The sequence below is a fragment of the Papio anubis genome, chromosome 14, assembly GCF_008728515.1.
Source record: "Papio anubis isolate 15944 chromosome 14, Panubis1.0, whole genome shotgun sequence".
Taxonomy (NCBI): domain Eukaryota; kingdom Metazoa; phylum Chordata; class Mammalia; order Primates; family Cercopithecidae; genus Papio; species Papio anubis.
Window position 1 is genome coordinate 54,227,793 of NC_044989.1, and position 22,001 is coordinate 54,249,793.

General features: G+C 37.6%; 2 protein-coding genes across 5 annotated transcripts in view; one reads left to right on the forward strand and one right to left on the reverse strand.

The window, feature by feature from the left end:
• Positions 1–22,001, reverse strand: part of LOC101015186 (ankyrin repeat and SOCS box protein 3) — a 196,253-nt gene that overhangs the window by 130,864 nt on the left and 43,388 nt on the right. The gene's annotated exons all lie outside the window — the stretch shown is intronic.
• Positions 1–22,001, forward strand: part of ERLEC1 (endoplasmic reticulum lectin 1) — a 32,348-nt gene that overhangs the window by 8,284 nt on the left and 2,063 nt on the right. Inside the window, exons 3-13 of one of the 3 annotated variants that reach the window (XM_031655148.1) lie at positions 1,031–1,111; positions 2,605–2,682; positions 2,819–2,882; positions 3,832–3,866; positions 6,199–6,422; positions 6,515–6,644; positions 13,128–13,289; positions 14,045–14,104; positions 18,068–18,192; positions 19,505–19,582; positions 19,826–19,901. In XM_031655148.1, coding sequence (XP_031511008.1) covers positions 1,031–1,111; positions 2,605–2,682; positions 2,819–2,882; positions 3,832–3,866; positions 6,199–6,422; positions 6,515–6,644; positions 13,128–13,289; positions 14,045–14,104; positions 18,068–18,192; positions 19,505–19,582; positions 19,826–19,901 — 1,113 coding nt within the window. The remainder of the gene's footprint in view (positions 1–1,030; positions 1,112–2,604; positions 2,683–2,818; positions 2,883–3,831; positions 3,867–6,198; positions 6,423–6,514; positions 6,645–13,127; positions 13,290–14,044; positions 14,105–18,067; positions 18,193–19,504; positions 19,583–19,825; positions 19,902–22,001) is intronic. The other 2 variants (XM_031655149.1, XM_031655150.1) reach the window with 2 other exon arrangements.

Below are 22,001 nucleotides of genomic sequence, written 5' to 3' on the forward strand. Positions count from 1 at the left end.
GGGATTACAGACGTGAGACACCATGCCCAGCTGCAACCAATTTTTAATGGTTTGAATAAAAATCTAACTCCACACTTGCTTTCTTTGTAGACATTAGAGTTTTAAAGCAAGATATAATTTTTAAATGTATATGTGACTTTCAAAATAAAGAATTGTTTATAAGTAAGTCTGTAGGTACCCCATGCTTTCTCATTACCTTAGCTCATGCCCTTATCTTCCTCCTAAAATGCCCTAACTGCCTCTTATCCATCCTTCAAGGCAATGACTTCTTTCAAGATGAAACAGGAGAGGCAGCATGGTAAAATGGAAAGGACACCAGCCTAGGAGCCAGGAGGCTGAGGTATAGGCTATAGCTAGCTGTGGAACCTTGAACAAATTTGAAACTCACTTCCTCCACCCAATAAATTTATTAAGCCAATTCAATAATATTTTCATGATCTGGAAAACAGAAATATTAAACTCAGTGCTTTATTGGGTTTTGTTCAGATTTGAAATCTAAGACCACTATTTTAAGTCTCCTTGAGACACACACACACACACACACACACACACACACACACACGGCATTCAAATCTGAAATGTAAAAATACATAGAAAACTGAAAAGTACCTTAAAACTTTCCAATATATTCTGTAAGATTCAACTATTCTAAGGCTTTCATATCTAAGAATTTGTTTGGGTAAAAGCATTTAAAAATTCTGAAATAAGTTTATAAGAATTGTTCAGGAAACTGATACTTAAAAACCTTTTTTTCCTTCCATTCTTGCCTTGTGAAAAACAAAAATACATTTTAAAAGACCTTTTTTTAAAGAAAGAATGAACTCTATGAAAGATTATTTTATGGCTCCATATTTTGTACTTCAGTTCATTTGAAAGCAGTGGCATACCTTAGGATGTTGTTAAACGTTTTGACTTTTTTTCTCTTTTATTTCTAAGCATTTGTGATTTGAGTAATGAGTTAATACCTGAACAGCAAAGTTGGGTGAAATTCTAGAAAGACTGTAAGTATTAAACTCCAATTCTTTCTTAGGAAGAAGAAAAGGATTATAAAGGCCCTAATCCAAGAGAACTTTTGGAACCACTATTTAAACAAAGCAGTTGTTCCTACAGAGTATGTATTTTATGTTTACTTGATGACTAGAAAATGATTACCAACAGCCAACAGACCTTTGAAAATACCATTTCTTCTTTATTATGGTGTATCAGGTTTTTTTAAACTATTGTTATAGGTTTAGGGTTACACGTGCAGGATTGTTACATAGGTAAACTGCATGTCACAGGAGTTTGGTGTACGGATTATTTAGTCACCTAGGTAATGAGTATAGTACCTGATGGGTTGCTTTTTTTTGTTTTTGTTTTTGTTTTTATCCTCTCCCTCCTCCCATTCTCTAACTTCAAGAAGGCCCCAAGTCCGTTATTCCCCTCTTTGTGTCCGTGTGTTCTCATTTTTTAGCTCTCACTTATAAATGAGTATTTGGTTCTCTGTTCCTGTTGTATCAGATGTTAAGTTAGGTATAAATCTGAGTTCTTTTTGTTTTTTTGCTTTTTTCTTTTTGAGAAAAGGTCTCATTCTGTCACCCAGGCTGGAGTATAGTGGCATGATCACGACTAGCTGCAGCCCTAACCTCCCATGCTCAAGCTGTTCTCCCACCTCAGACTCCCCAGTAGCTGAGCACCACCATGCCCTGCTAATTTTTGTGTTCTTTTGTAGAGACGAGGTTTTTCACAGTGTTGCCCAGACTAGTCTCAAACTCCTGAACTCAAGCCATCCACCCACCTCAGCCTTTCAAAGTGCTAGAATTACAGGCATGAGCCACTGTGTCTGGCTAGTTGTTTCTTAATAGCATCTTACTCATTTCAATTCCTGTCTAGTGTATGCAGCAGATACCAAATAATACCAATAACAAATCATACCATTTACCAAGCTTTTTTTAATGTTTTTCAGTTGAAACTAAAGTTTTCTGCCTTTTTTTTTTTTTTTTTTTTTTTAATGAGACAGAGTCTAGCTCTGTCACCCATGCAGCCCATGCTGGAGTGTAGTGGCACGATCTCAGCTCACCGCAGCCTCTGCCTCCCAAGTTCAAGTGATTCTGCCTCAGCCTCCCAGTAGCTAGGATTACATGCACGCGCTACTACACCCCGCTAATTTTTTTGTGTTTTTTAGTAGAGATGGGGTTTTGCCATGTTCGCCAGGCTGGTCTCGAACTCCTGGCCTCAGGTGATCCGCCCACCTTGGCCTCCCAAAGTGCTGGGATTACAGGCGTGAGCCACTACACCCGGCCAAAAGTATATAAGAGAATTTTAATTTAAAATGCTAATTTTTATTTTTTAAGCTATGTAGAAAATTATCCCTAAGCCAGGTAATTATTACAGACCCCAAGTGTATTCTAGACCTATTTACTTCACAGAATTCTCACACAGAGCTAGTGAAAATAATGAATAGACTTCAGAAATTTCACATTTTTCTGAGGCATAATTGTAAGTGTCATTTAATGAAAGCTTACTCCGAAATCTTAGGGGAAATCTCAGCTGCTTCAAATATCAAAAAGTAATTCAGCTGAGTTATGTGGCTTTTGTATATTGAAACATATCCGTCTTTCTTAGATTGAGTCTTATTGGACTTATGAAGTATGTCACGGAAAACACATTCGGCAGTACCATGAAGAGAAAGAAACTGGTCAGGTGTGTTTTTCTTCAAAATATTATGAAACATTATAAGATGAGAACTTGAATAATGAGATTGATAGTTTTAAAGTTGTATCCTTAAAAATGTCTTTGCAAAATACTTAGTATATTTTTATTTTACTTTTCAATATAGAAAATAAATATTCACGAGTACTACCTTGGGAATATGTTGGCCAAGAACCTTCTATTTGAAAAAGGTTGGTGTCTACCCAGTGATTTGACAGTAATGCTGGAATTTGGTTTAAAATATATGTTCAAATTGGAATTTAAGAGATTTTTTTTTTGGACAGTCTGTGAATTTTAAAATACTGAAATAGGTTTCTGAGCTGTCCCTTGCAAAACTTTTGAAGAAGTCTTTGTTTTCACCTTTTTTTTTTTTTTTTTTTTGAGACAGAGTCTCTCTTTGTCACCCAGACTGGAGTGCAGTGGCATGAACATAGCTCATTGCAGCCTCGACCTCCTGGGCTCAAGTGATCTTCCTGCCTTAGCCTCCCAAGTAGCTAGGACCATGGGCACATGCCACCATGCCCACTAATGTTTGTATTTGTTGTAGAGATGGAATCTCGCCATGTTTCCCAGGCTGGTCTCAAACTCCTGGCTCAGGCGATCCACCCACCCCAGCCTCCCCAAGTACTGGGATTGTATGCATGAGCAGGAGTCACCATGCACAGCCTAAAAGCTTTACTAAAATAAGTAAGAAAAAAACATGTTTATCAAAGCAGAAAATAGTGAAAACAATGTCAGGTGCATGTTAGTGTTATATTTATATAGTGTTAGTCTTCTGCTTGGTTTAAGCAAAGTTATTATATGTAGAAATAGATGTATCTCTCAAATGGTGATATATGTTTATTCTATATTCAGATTGGTCAACTAATTTAATATTAAATTTTTCACTGAGATAAAAATACTTCAAAAGAAAGTAGTTGTGGCCAGTTTTCTGCCTGAAATAGAGTATTTCCTAGGTAAAGATTAAATATGACTGTCCTTTCATACAAAACCATTTCAAGGAAACTAGCTTTAAAGTAAAATCGTATGTGCTTTAGACCTTCTTTAGAAGGAAGTTTAAGGTTACAAAGGTGGTTGAAAACTTAGTCATTTGTATCACATATGCCACTGCTCATTCTTTACACTTACTTTATTCCACAGAACGAGAAGCAGAAGAAAAGGAAAAATCAAATGAGGCAAGTGACAGATGTTGCTTTTTTTACTCTTAACAGTTAGTGAGGTATGAATTTATATAACCTAACTGACAGAATATAGCTTTGTGTTCTTATTCTTCATCTGTCAGATACCTCAAAGGATTGGGTCAAAGAACCTTTGCAGTATATTTGTTTTTTCTGAGAAAAGTTACACTGTGGTCTTTCTATTTACTCTTAAGATTATACAAAAATAAATCTATCACTGATGTGTCTGGGAAAGATTCTATTATAGCATTATATCACTTCTGTGCTTAGCAGTGGTTCCCTCTATGTAACACTTGAAACTGTTAAGAGGTTTTTGCATTTTTTTCTCTTGTTTGATCCCCCTCTCCTGTGGGCAAAACGGGTAAACTATAATATAAATAACAAACTACCAAACTGCAAGCATCTTAAAAGCAGGGACTGTCTTTTATCTGTTTACCCCACGGTACCAAGCAGATTGTTAGACATATTGTAGGCACTTCATAAATGTTAATTGAAAGAATGGATAAATGATGTCTGTAACATAGGGTTGTTTAAAAAGAGTAATTCCTCAGGAAACCTAATCACAATTTTTAAATCCCAAAAATGTTTAAAGAGTTTTTAAAAAAATAACTTATTAATAGAGGATATTTCCATAAATGGCTTAATACCATACTGAGACTTTTTTTAGAAGTAAAGTAAAATGGCAAAGGCCTTGAAAATTACTTAAAAGTGATGCCTATAACTTAAAAGGGTAGCTTTGGAGAGACTTGATAAGCTAAGCATAGACACACATAGCATTGCTGTTTTAAAAGATTTTAATTTTACAGACTACCTTTGAGATTAAAATAGTTATTTACTGTGACTCTGGAAGACAGCAAAAGATGGAATTCAAAGTGTAAAATGATAAAGGAAGAGGAAGAAAATGGTAAGGGAAGAAAACTATTTTTTGAGCCCCAGTTTATAAGCTAGACACTGCCAGACATGTAACAAAAGCTAATGTTTAATTCTTCCAAAAACCTTTTAATATACAGTCATGAATCGCTTAACAGTGGAGGTGCATTATGAGAATTATGTGGTTAGGTGATTTTATTATTATCGTGCGAGCATAATAGAGTGTACTTACACAGACCTACATGGTATGTATATTTTTATTTATGTTTTTTTCCCATGGAAAACCAAGTTCTCATTACCATTACTGAATAGCAGTTATTTCCGCTACCGCAATGCAAATATCAAATGCAATATATCAGATTTCTGTATATGCTCCATTATAATCTTATGGGGCCACTGTCTTATATAAGGTCCATTGTTGACCAAAACGTCATTATGCGGTGCACGACTGTATATTATTATTCTACTTTTACAAATGACAAAAACTGAAATTTATTCAAAGTCATAAATCTAGTAAATTTAAAGCTTGGATTTGAACCCAGGATTTTCTAATTTTAGACACTGGCTTAAAAATCACATACATATAAGGAAATCTCAAAACCTTTTTTCCTGAAAACATTTATTTATTGCTGGTTTTGGACATAGTGCTGACAGGGTACTAAAGGGATAGAAGATGAGATCCCTGCCTCCAAAGAGCTTGCTTGGAGATACTATAAACAGTGACTTTTTTTAAAGTTCTTACAGTAGATTTTTCTTGTGTTTATGTAGAGAAAAGTATGGGAGCTAACTTGTTAGTGATCCTTGTCTTCTCAGGTTCTATCCTTTATTCCTTCATTCCATGAAAATTTTTTAATTTGTCTTTTGCTGGCCTTAAGTAGATTTATATAGGAGTTTACATGCTGGCTAGTATTGCTGTTAATATGAAAAACGGGGAAGAAGAGTAAGCAGATTGATGAACCAGTCAGCACTGTATTTAAACTTCTGTTTTAGAATACAGTGTTTTACTATACAACCCTATTTTTTGGCAAATCAGCCTTCAGACCTGTCGAATCTAAACTAACATTCACCAAGAGTTTAGAGAAGAAAGCTCTGAGCAGCCCAGTATAGTAAGTTTCTATATTTTATCTTAGTCTCTTTCTTTAGAACTGTTGAGAATAATTCATATTAATCATTATTTTCTGGCCCTTTATATAAATGTACTTTTACTTAACATGTTAATTTTGGCACCAAATAATCTTTTTGCTGTATTAAACTAGCTCTGAAAATACATATTTGCTCAAATAAAAACTTTATGAATCAAAATAATATTAGAGGGAGAACTTAAAATATAGAAATATTACCTTTCAGTTAATAAGTAAAATGTATAGTTTTCTTCCTTTCAGAATAATAAGTTCCTCTCCCATCCTTAGTCCCATTTCCATGTCTAATTAAAAGTCTGTCTTATACTCTTTTTTTTAAGATTCCCACTAAAAATATCGAAGGTCAGATGACACCATACTATCCTGTGGGAATGGGAAATGGTACACCTTGTAGTTTGAAACAGAACCGGCCCAGATCAAGTACTGTGATGTACATATGTCATCCTGAATCTAAGCATGAAATTCTTTCAGTAGCTGAAGTTACAACTTGTGAATATGAAGTTGTCATTTTGACACCACTCTTGTGCAGTCATCCTAAATATAGGTAGGATGTGCATTTAATATTTTAAACATAAAATGCACACATGCTTTAAAGTGTTCTGTGCATAGCTTTAATGCTTTGTTCCTACTGAATAGGTTCAGAGCATCTCCTGTGAATGACATATTTTGTCAATCACTGCCAGGATCGCCATTTAAGCCCCTCACCCTGAGGCAGTTGGAGCAGCAGGAAGAAATACTAAGGGTGCCTTTTAGGAGAAATAAAGAGGTATGAGAATTGTCTAATGATAGCTTTTCAGTGCTTCATTTTTAAAATTTCAGAGCATATGTCAATATTTTAATGATTTCTGTAGTATAATAGTAGTAATTTGTTTTACTGGCCCAACCTTTTGAATTTCATTTTTCATTGATTTTAATCCTTTTCCTTATTCTAGTACTACTCAAGCTATTTTAATATTCTCTTATATTCATAATTTTGTATTTTAAAGTTTGACATCCTACTCATTATAATTTAATTTTTAGGTATTTGTCCCAGCTAACTCTCTTGAAAAAATAGACTAAAACTCGATCTGTATCTCCTAATACATTATTAATTCTTCAGCTCATTGCTGCCCTTTTAACCACTTCTGTGCACTGCCTCCCCAGTTTAATATACTGTCTTCCATTTTCATCTGCCTACTGGGCATAGCCATAAACATTTTTAATAATCTCACACTCATCATTTTTTTCTCTTTCATGCTGACCCTTTTCTTGCCTTCTCCTGTGTTCTACCCAATTGACCAATTAGAAACCTAAGTCATTTTTTTTACCTGTATCTCTTCATTTATCTCTAACTCTAATCATTCACTAAAAGGCATCAGTGTTATCTTCTAAAGGCTTTTCAAATCCATCCTGTCATTAGTTCAGGACCTCATTATTTCCTGGAACCAGAAACTTGTCTCTTAACACATCCCCTTTCTAATTCTTCCCACACAGCTGATAAAATGCTGTTTCTGAAATCACCCTTTGATTATGTGTTTAATCTCTTGGTAGTTAACACATAATACATTTCAGGATAGAATCATCACTCATGTAATACAAACCCATTTGTGGTCTGACTTCAGCCTCATCTTTCATCACCATTCCCTTTATCCCAGCTGTTTTGAACCACTTAGAGTTTCTTAAAAGTACCACGGAGTTCTGCTCTGTCACCCAGTCTGGAGTGCAGTGGCGTGATCTAGGCTTACTGCAGTCTCCGCCTCCCGAGTTCAAGTGATTCTCCTGCCTCTGCCTCCCAAAGTGCTGAGATCACAAGCATGTGCCACCACACCCAGCCCTCCTTGACTTTCAGCATACTGTTTTCTTCTTCTCTTGCATTGTCTCCTCCCACCCCTTCTGCTCATGAACTTCTACTTATGCTTGAAGATGTGATTCCAATGTTACTTCCTGTAGAAATGAGCCAAAACTTCCAGTGGATTAACCCAGAAAGAGATAACTACTTCCTCTTCTGTGGTCTTGTATTTCATTCAGTCCTCCATCATAGCACTTACATGGCTAAGACTGGTTGTTTTACCTATGGGTGTTACATTAAACCAGAAGGCAGAGGAAACTAATACTTGGCTGCAAGGCTTGTTTCTTCCCTTCCCCTTGAGTACTTTTGCAAAAGTATTACTGGACTCTCTGTGGATGTTGTGACCAACACTGTCATTCTGATGGGAGGAAAAGGTGATTAATTCCACAGTTTAATTTGAAATGCTATTTTAAAAGATTTGGGCTAGAATTTTCTTCTGGTCTTCCCTTTGATAGTAAAGTATACTGGCACATACTTAAAAGTTAGCTCAATCAAAATGCTTCATAAATCCCAGCTTTCATTACTCTTCGAGGAAAAAATGCCAGTTTACTTCTCTTTAAATAATGTGTTTAGTCTGGGCTTGGTGGCTCATGCCTATAATCCCAGTACTTTGGGAGGCTGAGGCAGGAGGATCGTTTGAAGCCAGGAGTTGAAGACCAAACTAGGCAACTAAAACCCTGTCTACAAAAAATTTTAAAAAATCAGCCAGTGATATAAAAGTCGTGATAGCATATAGCTGTAGTCCCAGCTATTCAGCAGGCTGAAGTGGGAGGATCACTTGAGCCCAGGAATTCAAGGTTGCACTCAACCTGGGTAAAAAGGGTAAGACCCTATCTCAAAATTAATTAATTAATGTGTTTAATCTGCCAGTCGAGAAAAATTGAATTTTTTTAACCTACAGATGATAATGCTTTAAAAATATTTAGCAGAGGCCAGGCACATGGCCCACGCCTGTAATCCCAGCACTTTGGGAGGCTGAGGCAGGCAGATCACTTGAGGTCAGGAGTTCAAGACTAGCCTGGCCAACATGGAACCCCATCTCTACTAAAAATACAAAAAAATTAGCCAGGCACGGTAATGCATACCTGCAGTCCCAGCTACTTGGGAGGATGAGGCACAAGAATTACTCAAACCTGAGCAGCGGAGGTCACAGTGAGCCGAGATTGCACCACTGCACTCCAGCCTGGGTGACAAAGCAAGACTCCACCTCAACAAAAAAATAAAATAAAATAAAAATACTCAGCATTTTTTTTTAATTTCTAATTTTTGTGGTACATAGCAGGTATATATATTTATGGAGTACATGAGATATTTTACATATACTCTTTTGTTGTTGTTGTTGTTGTTGTTGTTTTTGAGACAGAGTCTCACTCTTTCCCCTAAGCTGGAGTGCTGTGGCGAAGTCTTGGCTCACTGTGGCACGATCTTGGCTCACTGTAACCTTCATATCCAGGGTTCAAGTGCTTCTTGTGCCTTGGCCTCCTGAGTAGCTGGGACTCTAGGCATGTGCCACCTTGCCCAGCTAATTCTTATTTTGTTTTAGTAGAGACGGGGTTGTGCCATGTTGCCCAGGTGGGTCTCAAACTCCTGGCCTCAAGTGATCTGCTTACCTCAGCCTTCCACAGTGCTGGGATTTCAGGCATGAGCCACCACGTGTGGCCGGGTACGTGAGATACTTTGATACAGGTATGCAATGCATAATAATCACATCTTGGAGAATGAGGTATCCATCCCCTCAAGCATTTGTCCTTTGTGTTACAGACAATCCAATTATACTCTTTTAGTATTATTGACTATAGTCACCCTGTTGTTCTATCAAGTGGTAGGTCTTATTCATTCTAAGGGTTTTTTTTGTACCCATTAACCATCCCCACCTCCTCCACAACCTCCCACTACCCTTCCCAGCCTATGGTAACCATCCTTCTACTCTCTATCTCCATGGATTCAATTGTTTTGATTTTTAGATCCCATAAATAAGTGAGAACATGGGATGTTTTTCTCTGCCTGGCTTATTTAACTTAACATAATGATCTCCAATTCCATCCATGTTGTTGCAAATGACAGGATCTAATTTTTTTTTTTTTTTTTTGGAGATGGAGTCTAACTCTTTTGCCCAGGCTGGAGTGCAGTGGTGCCATCTCCGCTCACTCCAACCTCTAACTGCCGGGTTCAAGTGATTCTCCTGCCTCAGCCTCCTAAGTAGCTGGGATTACAGGCGCCTACCACCGTGCCCAGCTAATTTTTGTATTTTCAGTAGAGACGGGGTTTCACCATGTTGGGCAAGCTGATCTCGAACTCCTGACCTCAGATGATCTGCCCACCTCAGCGTCCCAAAGTGCTGGGATTATAGGCGTGAGCTACCACACCCAGCAACAGGATCTTATTTTTATTTATGGCTGCATAGTACTCCATTGTATATATGTACCCCTTTTTTAAATAATTTTTTTAATAGAGAAAGGGTCTCGCTGTGTTGCCCAAGCTGGTTTCAAACTTCTGAGCTCAAGCACTCCTCCTGCCTTGTCCTCCCAAAGCGCTAGGATTACAGGTGTGAACCACTGCACCTGGGCAACCCTACATTTTCTTTATCCATTCATCTGTTGATGGACACTTAGGTTGTTTCCAAATGTTGGCTGTTGTGAACAGTGCTGCAACAAACATGGAAGTGCAGATACCTCTTCAGTATACTGATTTCCTTTCTTTTGGATATAGACCCAGCAGTGGGATTGCTGGATCTTACAATAACTCTATGTTTAGTTTTTTGAGAAAGCTCCAAACTGTTCTCTATAGTGTTTGTACTACTTTACATTCCCACCAACAGTGTACAAGGGTTCCCTTTCTCCACATCCTTGCTAGCATTTCTTATTGCCTGTCTTTTGGATAAAAGCCATTTTAACTGGAGTCAGATGACATCTCATTGTAGTTTTGATTTGCTTTTCTCTGATGATCAATGATGTTGATACTTAGTATCTTTAGGGTACATGTGCCATATGAAAATCTTAGTTGATACTGTAGGATGAGTAGTTACTTAAAACTGATCATCTTTATTTCAGAATCACTTTTCTATAAATCTGTTACACATAACTTTTCTTTTGAAAATGTGTATTTGGCATATGGTTTGCCTCTTAAGTGTGAGGTCAGCGTTTACCATACAGATAAAGAATTTTTTTCTTTTATAAACAAAAATACAAATCTGGCTATCAGAGTTTTGGTTTGATGTTCTGCCTATTATATTAATTGAGAGATTACTGGACTATTAGCAGTCCATTTAATGAATTTTCTACTCTATTATATAAACTACCATCCTATTTTTATTAGAATAATTTTCCTTAAAAATGAAAATGGATGTTCTGTACAGAAGTAGTAATAAAAGGTCATGCTTCTATTCTTGCTACCTCTTCCCCTTATCTCAGCTTCTGGTTTCACTATGCAGCATTATTGTTTTTCTTCATTAACCTTAACAGAGGGTTCGTGTAACCCCAGGTTATTAGTTTAGTCTGTTAGACCCTCACTCCTTTGGAGTAATGGCTATATTTGCTTGATTTTTAATACTGAGCACCTAAAATAATGCCAAAATATAGTAGGCTCTGAATGTGGAAAAAGGTATACAATAAAGTTCAAAGACCTTTCAAAAAATAAGACAACATCTTGACAGTCCTTGTTTTTCCTAATATTGGGAGGAAGAGAGAATAAGTTCATTGCTTTCTGGAGTAACTGTCCACTGACTCCTACAAGCTGAAATAGAAGCAAAAGAACCATAGTTGGTTAACGGTAACTACAGCTAGTGAAAAAGGAGACATAGTATCCACCATATATTTATTGGGAACCCATGTACTATCTAAATTTTTATAAATTATTCATTTATAATTGGTGCACTAACTTTTTAAATTCTGGTCTAGATTCATTTCCTTGCCAGTCAATACCCATTTAACCACCAGATCCTAATGTATTAACCTCTTTAATAATAGCTATCCTTTTCTCTACATCCAACCCTGTCACTCCCTTACTTTAGATTCTCTTCATCTCTCACCTGGGTTACTATAACTCCTAACTTGACTCTCTCCCTCTAAATTTGTCCCTACTATTCCTTCTTCTTTGCCACTGCTGAAGTAATACTTAAAAATATCATCACAGCACATCTTTGCCTAAATCCTATAAAATAATGTCCAAATATCTCAGCATTTACTTTTCTACCATATATACTAAAAAATATCATCACAGCACATCTTTGCCTAAATCCTATAAAATAATGTCCAAATCTCTCAGCATTTACTTTTCTACCATATAGCACCTGCTTATCTCTTTAGTTTTAAATATCACACCCCCACATCTTTGGTTTTACCTCTTCCTCAAGTCTATATGCATATATACACACATAGTCACAGAACACACAGATAAACACATAAATCACAAATTATTATTCATGTTTCAAGAATTGATTGAGGGTTTTTCTCTTTGTGAAGTCTTCATACTTCAGTTCTTAGTCAAAGCCTATTTGAGCCACCTCTTCCTCTCTGAGTCTCCTGTTCTCTGCACCCTTATTGCCTTTTTTTTTTCTTTGAAACACAGTCTCGCTCTGTCACTCAAGCTGGAGTGTAGTGGTGTGAACTCAGCTCACTGCAACCTCCACCTCCCAGGTTCAAGAGATTCTCATGCCTCAGCTTCCCAAGTAGCTGGGATTACAGGCATGCTGCTGTTATATTTTAATAATTGTAACTAATATGCATATTTATTCGAACCCAGCTCTCTTTACCCTGTTTGTTATTCTTTATTTACCCTTAGTGACCACATTTTCCAAAACCAGTGTAGGGACACAGAGCTTAGCAAGTAGAGCAAAGTACTTATTAAGAAAAATGAAACAAGGTTGGGTGCGGTGGCTCATGCCTATAATCCCAGCACTTTGGGAGGCCAAGGTGGGCAGATCACCTGAGATCAGGATGAAACGAGCCTGACCAACATGGTGAAACCCCATCTGTACTGAAAAAAAAAAAAAAAATGCCAGGTGTGGTGGCAGGCTCCTGTAATCCTAGCTACTTAGGAGGCTGAGGCAGGAGAATTGCTTGAACCCAGGAAGCAGAGGTTGCAGTGAGCTGAGACCGCACAAGTGCACTCCAGCCTGGGCGACAGAGCAAGACTCCATCTCAAAAATAAAGAAAAGAAGAAGAATGAGACAAAATATATGAAATGGAAATTATCCCTTAATGTTTAGGATGGTCCTAACTGATAGATGGAACTAACATTCGTCTAGAGCTCTCCCTATGCCAAGTGCTGCAAAGTCCATTACCTTAAAATGTATTAAAATCAAGTGGACAATTTATTTTTCAAATTTTCTGCAGTTTAAAAATAATAACTTAAGCCATAACTGAAAAAAAAAAAATTAAGTGTGGCATGGAAACCCTTAAAGATGTGTGTGTTTAATTTTAGGAAGATTTGCAATCAACAAAAGAAGAGAGATTTCCAGCGATCCACAAGTCCATTGCTATTGGCTCTCAGCCAATCCTCACTGTTGGGACAACCCACATATCCAAATTGACAGATGACCAGCTCATAAAAGAGTTTCTTAGTGGTTCTTACTGCTTTCATGGGGTGAGAAGTAAATCTTCCATTTAAATATTTATTTTACAACTTTACCTGCCAGGTATGGTCATTGGTGCATCAACAGCACTGAAAAGGATTTTTTTCTATAGAGAAATGACAGGATCCTGTCATCCTCAAAGAACATTTTCTTTCTGCAGTCTCATTTCCCAAGTGTCTATAATCTAATCCATAGCTTTTATGTTCTTTATTTCACAAGGTAAAAATTTGACCTTTTCTCTGGCAATCATATGTGATTCTTGTTGATTGCTAGAACGAGCATGTGATTGTATATCCCACATTTTGGTTATGTAGCAATCACATTTCAAACTAGAATTAACATCTCCCTTTAAAAAAAAAAAAATTAGAGACAGGGTGTCACTATGTTACCCAGGCTGATCTCAAACTCCTGGGCTCAAGCAATCATCCTGCCTCAGCCTCCCAAAGTGCTGGGATTACAGGTGTGATCTACTGCACCCAGCCAACATCTCTCTTTACAAAGTTAAAAATTTTGACCCTGACTATTAGCACCAGTGGGAAATACAGTTACTAATGGAATTTTTGTTTTATTGTATTTAAAATTTTACCAAGATAGTGCATATTCTCTGTATTTGTCTTTAATTTCTCAGTAATGTTTTATTTTAATATTCAGCCGTACTATTGCTTTTACAGGTTTTAAAAATAACATGTATTTCTATTACTATCATGTGGCATTATTGAGAGAGGCCCAGTGCTTAACTTGATCTAATATGTTTTCTTTTTTTTAGGGTGTTGGTTGGTGGAAATATGAATTCTGCTATGGCAAACATGTACATCAATACCATGAGGTATAGAATAGCATTTATATGTCATTCTACCACTAGATGGTTTAAAGTTTTAAAAATCTATTGTAGGCCGGGCGCGGTGGCTCAAGCCTGTAATCCCAGCACTTTGGGAGGCCGAGGCGGGTGGATCACGAGGTCAGGAGATCGAGACCATCCTGGCTAACATGGTGAAACCCCGTCTCTACTAAAAATACAAAAAACTAGCCGGGCGTGGTGGTGGGCGCCTGTAGTCCCAGCTACTCGGAGGCTGAGGCAGGAGAATGGCGTGAACCTGGGAGGCGGAGCTTGCAGTGAGCCGAGATCGCGCCACTGCACTCCAGCCTGGGTGACACAGTGCGAGACTCCGTCTCAAAAAAAAAAAAAAAAATCTATTGTAGAAAAAAAAGGGGGAATGGTGTAACTTTTAATTATGAGATGATTTTAATATGATTAGTATAATCAAAGTATCTCCAAATTTTGGAAAATAGAACATTTGGCGTTAACCAAATCAGTAACCTTAAAGTGATATTGCTTATTAATTACTTACATGCTTGTATTACTATGAGCCTAGTAGAATAATGAGCTGTTGTGGCTATACCTCTTTAGCTTTGATCAAGAAATTAATCATTCTTATAACTCATCTTTAAATTAAGAAAATGAATTAGCCGGGAGTGGTGCTGCACGCCTGTAATCCTAGCTACTCAGGAGGCTGAGGTGGGAGGATCACTTGAACTTGGGAGGCGGAGGAGGTTGCAGTGAGCCAAGACTGCAACACAGCACTCCAGCCTGGGTGACAGAGTGAGACTCCATCTCAAAAAAATAATTAAGAAAATGAGGCCGGGCACGGTGGCTCACACCTATATTCCCAGCACTTTAGGAGGCCAAGGTGGGCTGATCACCTGAGGTCAGGAGTTCAAGACCAGCCTGGCCAACATGGTAAAACCCCATCTCTACTACTAAAAATACAAAAATTAGCCAGGTGCATGCCTGTAATTCCAGCTACTCGGGAGGCTGAGGCAGGAGAATCACTGGAACCTGGGAGGCAGAGGTTGCAGTGAGCCGAAATCATGCCACTGCACTCCAGCTTGGGCAACAGAGCGAGACTCTGTCTCAAAAAAGCGAGACTCCTCAAAAAAAACAAAAAAGAAAGAAAATAAATGGTAAGATCATACATTATCGCTAGGGTTACAAAAATTGGGTAAATACAGTCAGCCAAAAGAATAAGATACCCTGGGCCAGGCATAGTGGCTCATGCCGGTAATCTAAACGCTTTGGGAGGCCAAGGCAGGAGGATCACTTGAGGCCAGGAGTTCAAGACCAGCCTGAGCAAGAGAGCAAAATCCCATCTCTACAAAAAATTTTAAAAATGTTTAAAAAAGAAAATACCATATCATCTAAGTTTAAAATAAGTTTTAAGATTAAACTTTTTGAGTTCTTATTCTTACTTTTATTTATAGTTTTATAACTCAGCATATTTTCCCATACTTGAGCTAGCCTGCTTAAATTCTGAGGTTCAAGTTCCAATTATGTTATTTGTCCTACTTATACTTTGTTTAGTAAAGTAAGCTGCTAGGTATTGAAGACAAGCTTTAATTAATGAGTATGAACCTAGCTGCTTTAAAAGGCCATTTTTATTATCTAAAAAAGAAAGTAATACCCAAAATAGAAAAGTGTGTATTTGCCCACTCATAATGTTTTGAACTGATCTCAAATTCCAAGATAGATCATACTGGGACAGATTGTCAGTTCACCTTCCACATTTACATCTTCCAAAATGAATGAGACATCCATAGACTAGGATGTGTTGGGTTTGTTTTTTGTTTTGTTTTGTTTTCACTTAAACCTAAGGGGTTTCATTTAGGTATTCTTTCCATTTATTCCTGCTACTTTGCAGATGTTTGTTTTTTTAATAACAGTACAGAAAAAGGGTATCATCAAACTACAACCCTTATAATACCTGATAAGTTTCTTAAAGAAATGTATGCCAGAAATTTTAAATGAGAAGTATCTGTCTCCTCTGCCATCATACCACTTCTTAAAAAAGTTCAACTACTGTTAACATTTTCATTGCCCTCCACCAAAAAAAAAAAATGCATATGTATAGATGTTGGTATAACTTTTTTATTTATAGAGAAGGGATCATGCACTGTTCTGCCACTTGTTCTTTTCACTTAGTATCTTGGAGATTGCTCCATGTCAGCAACACTCAATTTCACTCTTTTCAGCAGATACAGAGTATTATGTCTGTACCACAGTGTATTTAACCAGACCTCTGCTAATGGACATTTAAGTTGTTTCCAGTTTTTGCTGTGATACGTTTTAGTCAACATTTAAAAATAGTTCTGTTGCTATACTTTTGCAAGTATATTCATAAGGGACATTTCTGTCAACAGACTTCCTTGGTCAAAGTATCTGCATACTGGAAAATTGCCTTCCAGAGTTAGACCAGTTTACACTCCCATAAACAATGGCTACATTCCTATACGCTTGCCAACACTAGGTTTTATGAAACTTATTTTAGCCAAGGTTGTATAACCTGGAACTTTCTAGGGAACTGTGTTTGGTATTTAGAGAGATACTAAAAGTAATAGTAACTAGCAAATAGGGTGCTTACTGTATGCCAGGCACTATGTACTTTACACATATTCTTTTAATATTCATAACAACCTTAAGAAGTGGTTGTTATTCCAAGATGAGGAAACAGAAATAAAGGTTCAATAACTTGCCTAAGGTCAAATAGGTAGTAACTGGGGAAACTAGAATTCAGACCCAGGCAGTCTGGCTCCATATCCAACCTCTTAAACACTTCACTTTGCGGCTCTAATTTCGGCCTATCCAGGAACTTATTCTAGTAGCTAAAACCAAATGTTATTAGCTATCTCTTAAATTAGGCACTAAGCTCTACTGGGCATTGGCCCTGCTTGTTTTCTTTGCCACCATAGGGGTTTTTTGTTTTGGTTTGGTTTGGTTTGGTTTGAGATGGAGTTTCCCTCTTATTTCTCAGGCTAGAGTGCAATGGCGCAATCTCGGCTCACTGCAACCTCTGCCTCCCGAGTTCGAGCGATTCTCCTGCCTCAGCCTCCCGAGTAGCTGGGATTATGGGCATGTGCCAGCACGCCCGGCTAATTTTGTATTTTTAGTAGAGTAGCTTCTCCATGTTGGTCAGGCCGATCTTGAACTCCCGACCTCAGGTGATTTCACCCGCCTCAGCCTCCCAATATGCTGGGATTACAGGTGTGAGCCTCCGCGCCCAGCCAAGGGTTTTTAATTCTACTAACCAGATATCTGTTAGTGCCCAGCATGGTTGTCTGGCATACATCGTGAAGAAAGAAATCAAAGGAATGCAAGGAGGTAGGAAGGAAAAGGAAGAAGAAAGAAGGAAGGATGTCCACATATAAGACAGTTTGTAGTTAGTGTTTAAAAAAATAATAAAAGCAGGATGGGAAAAGGGGTTTCTGGATAGACAATTTCAATAGAGAAATAAGTATGGTACCAAATGAATAGTGAAAGATCAGTATAACATTGCATAGGATGAAGTTAGGCTGCGGTGGAAGAGATAGAGGCCAAAGATTGAATTAAGAATTGCAGTAGTATGTGATAGTATTATCTAGGTATGAGAGATTAAACCCTTGGTTGTGGGGTGAGTTGCTGTCAGTGAAAAAGTAGAGGAAGAGTCTAAAGCTAAAAAATCTCCAGGAAAGAACTGATGGGACTGATCTGTAGAAGAGAAAAGAGATAGAAGAGCCAATAATAACTACATTTAGAGCTAGCCTGACTAGAAATTAGTTACGTTATTCAGAGAAGCAAGGAATAAAGAAGATAATGTACTTAAATTTGCACTCATTGAATTCGACTAATATCATTACACCTAAATATAGATCCACTGTGCAGATAAAGACTAGCCTACAAGAAGGTGAGGTCATCAGCATAAATATCTACTTGATGATATCAAGCATGCATTATCACAAATATTTTTTCCTGTGTTAGGACAAGGACAGTGGGAAAACCTCTGTGGTTGTCGGGACATGGAACCAAGAAGAGCATATTGAATGGGCTAAGAAGAATACTGCTAGAGCTTATCATCTTCAAGATGATGGTACCCAGACAGTCAGGTAAAGATTCACTTTACTTGCCTTTGTAGCTAATTAGTAGAATTTCTAAAACTCAAAATATTGAAAAACAAAAAAATTCAAACATTTAAGTAAAATCCCTGGTTAGTTTTTTTCAAGGGACATCTTTTAGGTTAGTTTTCTTTTCTTGGGGAAGCAACACAGTGTAATAGTTCAGAGCACAGTCCTTGGAGTCACACTACCTGGATTCAAATGCTGGCTCATCACTTCCTACCTTGGAGAAATGACATAATCTTTTTTTCTGTCACTTTTGGTGTCTAATGGTATTTGCCTCTTACAATTATTGTGTCATTTAAGAGGTAATTTATGTAAAGGAGAATGCCTGACAATGGCATGCAATAAACCTGGGTTGCTGCCTTTAACAATGGGGGTAGTACATTAATGAGAGTGGTGGTGTTGTTAGTAACAATGACTCAATTCTGTTAGAACTGAGGCTATTTTTTAAAAACTACCTCACATCTGTTTTAGGATATATGAGTATATCTTGTCAAAACACCAGTAAGTTAATCTCATTTCCCAAGAATAACTACACTTTAGCTTTTCTTGTAGACTTTTACTCAGTATGTTTTAAATTATTCTTTCTTGTTCCTTCTTGGGTATTACCTTTTCCTTCCTAAAACAGATGATTTGGATTGTTTTCAGAGTGTACTGACTTTTTGGGCTGATCAGAGTCAAAGTCAGCAAAAGTAAAACATAGACATTTAATTATTATACTAAACAGATTGATTTCTCTTATCCTTGTAGGTATATGTTTTATGTGAAAACAGTCGTGGTATCATGTACAATATATGTTGAAGCATGAGTGTTAGACTGGTAAAATGAAGCTTTTCTTTGGATCCTGCTCATTTGAGATTGACAGTTTGGCCTAGGCTTTGTCTCCTATACTACAGTGCCTAACGTACAGTATTTTAATGGGAGTAGCTTGATGGAGGATGGAAGCAAAGAACTGTTTCACAAAACAATATAGTGGGCTAGGGAAACTGATAACTTTAAAACAATTTTTTAAAGGGATCTAACCATAATTATTTGTATACAAATAAATAATATGCAAGCTGAAAATAATCATTATTAACTAAGCCAGTATGAAGTTTCTCTCTCTTATATTCTCTTTATAGAATCCAAGAGACTGCCTCTGTGAGATAACCCTAAAAATACTCTTTTAAAGAATATAGTCAGGTTTATTTTTTAGCTAATGTTAAACTGATCCCTCTAACCATCTTCTCACCTTACCCATTACAATTATTCTATTAGTGAGATTTTAGTTTAATAAAACTTGTGTGTTTCTCTGATTCAGGATGGTGTCACATTTTTATGGAAATGGAGATATTTGTGATATAACTGACAAACCAAGACAGGTGACTGTAAAACTAAAGTAAGTTAGACCATCAAATCATGCCATATGCCTTTTTCTTTTACCTGCTTCCTATGGACAAAAGTTTTATGTAAACAAAAAGTATAATTATGAATAATTACGAAAGTATACTATTTAAATTATTGATAAAATTGTATTAAATCATACAGGGTCCACTTGAATGGGATTTTTAAGAGTACAGCTATTAGCAGTGATCTCACTTTAAATGATTTGGGCAATACCTTAAAGTTCTCTCTGTTTTAGGTGTAAAGAATCAGATTCGCCTCACGCTGTTACTGTATATATGCTAGAGCCTCACTCCTGTCAATATATTCTTGGGGTAAGTTAAAAAGAAAATAATCAAAAATTCAATTTTGAGCCTTGTGTTAATTTTTCTTTGTTTTCTTTTTTTTTTTTCTTTTTGAGACAGAGTCTTGCTCTGTGGCTCAGGCTGGAGTGCAGTGGCACAATCTCAGCTCACTGCAACCTCTGCCTCCTGGATTCAAGCGATTCTTCTGCCTCAGCCCCCCGTGTAGCTGGGATTACAGGCACGCACCACCACGTCCAGCTAATTTTTGTATTTTTAGTAGAGACGGGGTTTCACCATGTTGGCCAGGCTGGTCTCAAACTCCTGACTTCTGGTTATCCACCCACCTCAGCCTCCCAAAATGCTGGGATTACAGGTGTGAGCCACTGCGCTCGGCCGCCATGTTTTAATTTTTTGCATTAAATTTAGGCAGGACCTTCAGTAGTCTCCAAGGCTTAATATGGTCCACACACCACTTGTGTAGTAGTTGACATGGTTTTTTGTGACATTTTTTATTGAGAGATAATTTACATGAAATAAAATCCACAGATATTAAGTGTTGAGCGTGAAAAGTTTTGACAATTATATATACCCATGTAACGATCACCCAAAACAAGATATGTCACTGCAGAAAGTTCTCTCATACTCCCTTCCAGTAAACACCACTTAGCCTTGCTCAAAGATACTCCTTTCTGATTTATGACATTGTAGATTAGTTTTGTCTCTTTTTTGGATTCCACATGAATGGAATCATATAGTATATAATATTTTTGTGCCTGAAGTCTTTGACTAAGTGTAACACTTTTTGTTTGGTGTTGTGTTGTTTATTTTTTTTTCTATTGATACATAGTATTTGTATATGTTTATGGGTTACATATGATACTTTGTTACATCCATAGAATGTGTAGTGATCCAGTCAGGGTATTCAGAATATTCATCACCACAAGCATTTATTATTTCTATGTGTTGAGAACATTTCAGGTCCTCACTTCTCAACACGTCTTAACAGAGGTCTCGATATTAACTTTGTATTTGTATTGCACATATTTTTTTCTCTGTCTGTGGCTTGCCTATTCATTTTTCTTTCTTTTTTTTTTTTTAAATACAGATAGAGTCTTGCCATATTGGCCATATGGGTCTCAAACTCCTAGACTCAAGCGATCCTCCCACCTTGGCCTCCCAAAGTGCTGGGATTATAGGCTCAGCCACCACACAGGCTGGAATGCAGTGGTGCAATCTTGGCTCACTGCAGTCTCTGCCTTCCAAGTTTAAGCAATTCTTGTGCCTCAGCCTTCCAGGTAGCTGGGACTACAAGCATGCACCACCATGCCTGGCTGATTTTGGGGTTTTGGTTTTTTTTTTTTGAAATGGAGTCTCACTCTGTCACCCAGGCTGGAGTGCAGTGGCACGATCTCAGCTCACCACAACCTCTGTCCGCCTCCTGGGTTCAAGCAATTGTCCTGCCTCTGCCTCCCCAGTAGCTGGGATTACAGGCATATGGTACCACATGCGGCTAATTTTTGTATTTTTAGTAGAGACAGGGTTTCACCTTGTTGGCCAGGCTAGTGTCCAACTCCTCACCTCAGGTGATCTGCCCGCCTCGGCCTCCCAAATTGCTGGGGTTACAGTGTGAGCCACTTGCACCCAGCCCCATTTTCTTACTAATGTCTTTTGGTGACCAAAAATTTTTTATTTCATGAAATTCAATTTATCATTTATTCCTCTTTAATAGCTAACACTTTTTGTGTTCTAAGAAATTTTTACGGGCTGGGCGCGGTGGCTCACACCTGTAATCCCAGCACTTTGGGAGGCCAAGGCGGGCAGATCACAAGGTCAGGAGATCGAGACCATCGTGGCTAACATGGTGAAACCCCGTCTCTACTAAAAATACAAAAAAATTAGCCGGGTGTGGTGGCGGGCACCTGTAGTCCCAGCTACTTGGGAGGCTGAGCCAGGAGAATGGCGTGAACCTGGGAGGCAGAGCTTGCAGTGAGCCAAAATTGCACCACTGCCCTCCAGCCTGGGCAACAGAGCAAGACTCCGTCTCAAAAAAAAAAAAAAAAAAGAAATTTTTACTACCCCAAAATCATGAAAATGTTCTCCTGTATTTCCTTCTAAAGACTATGGTTCTAC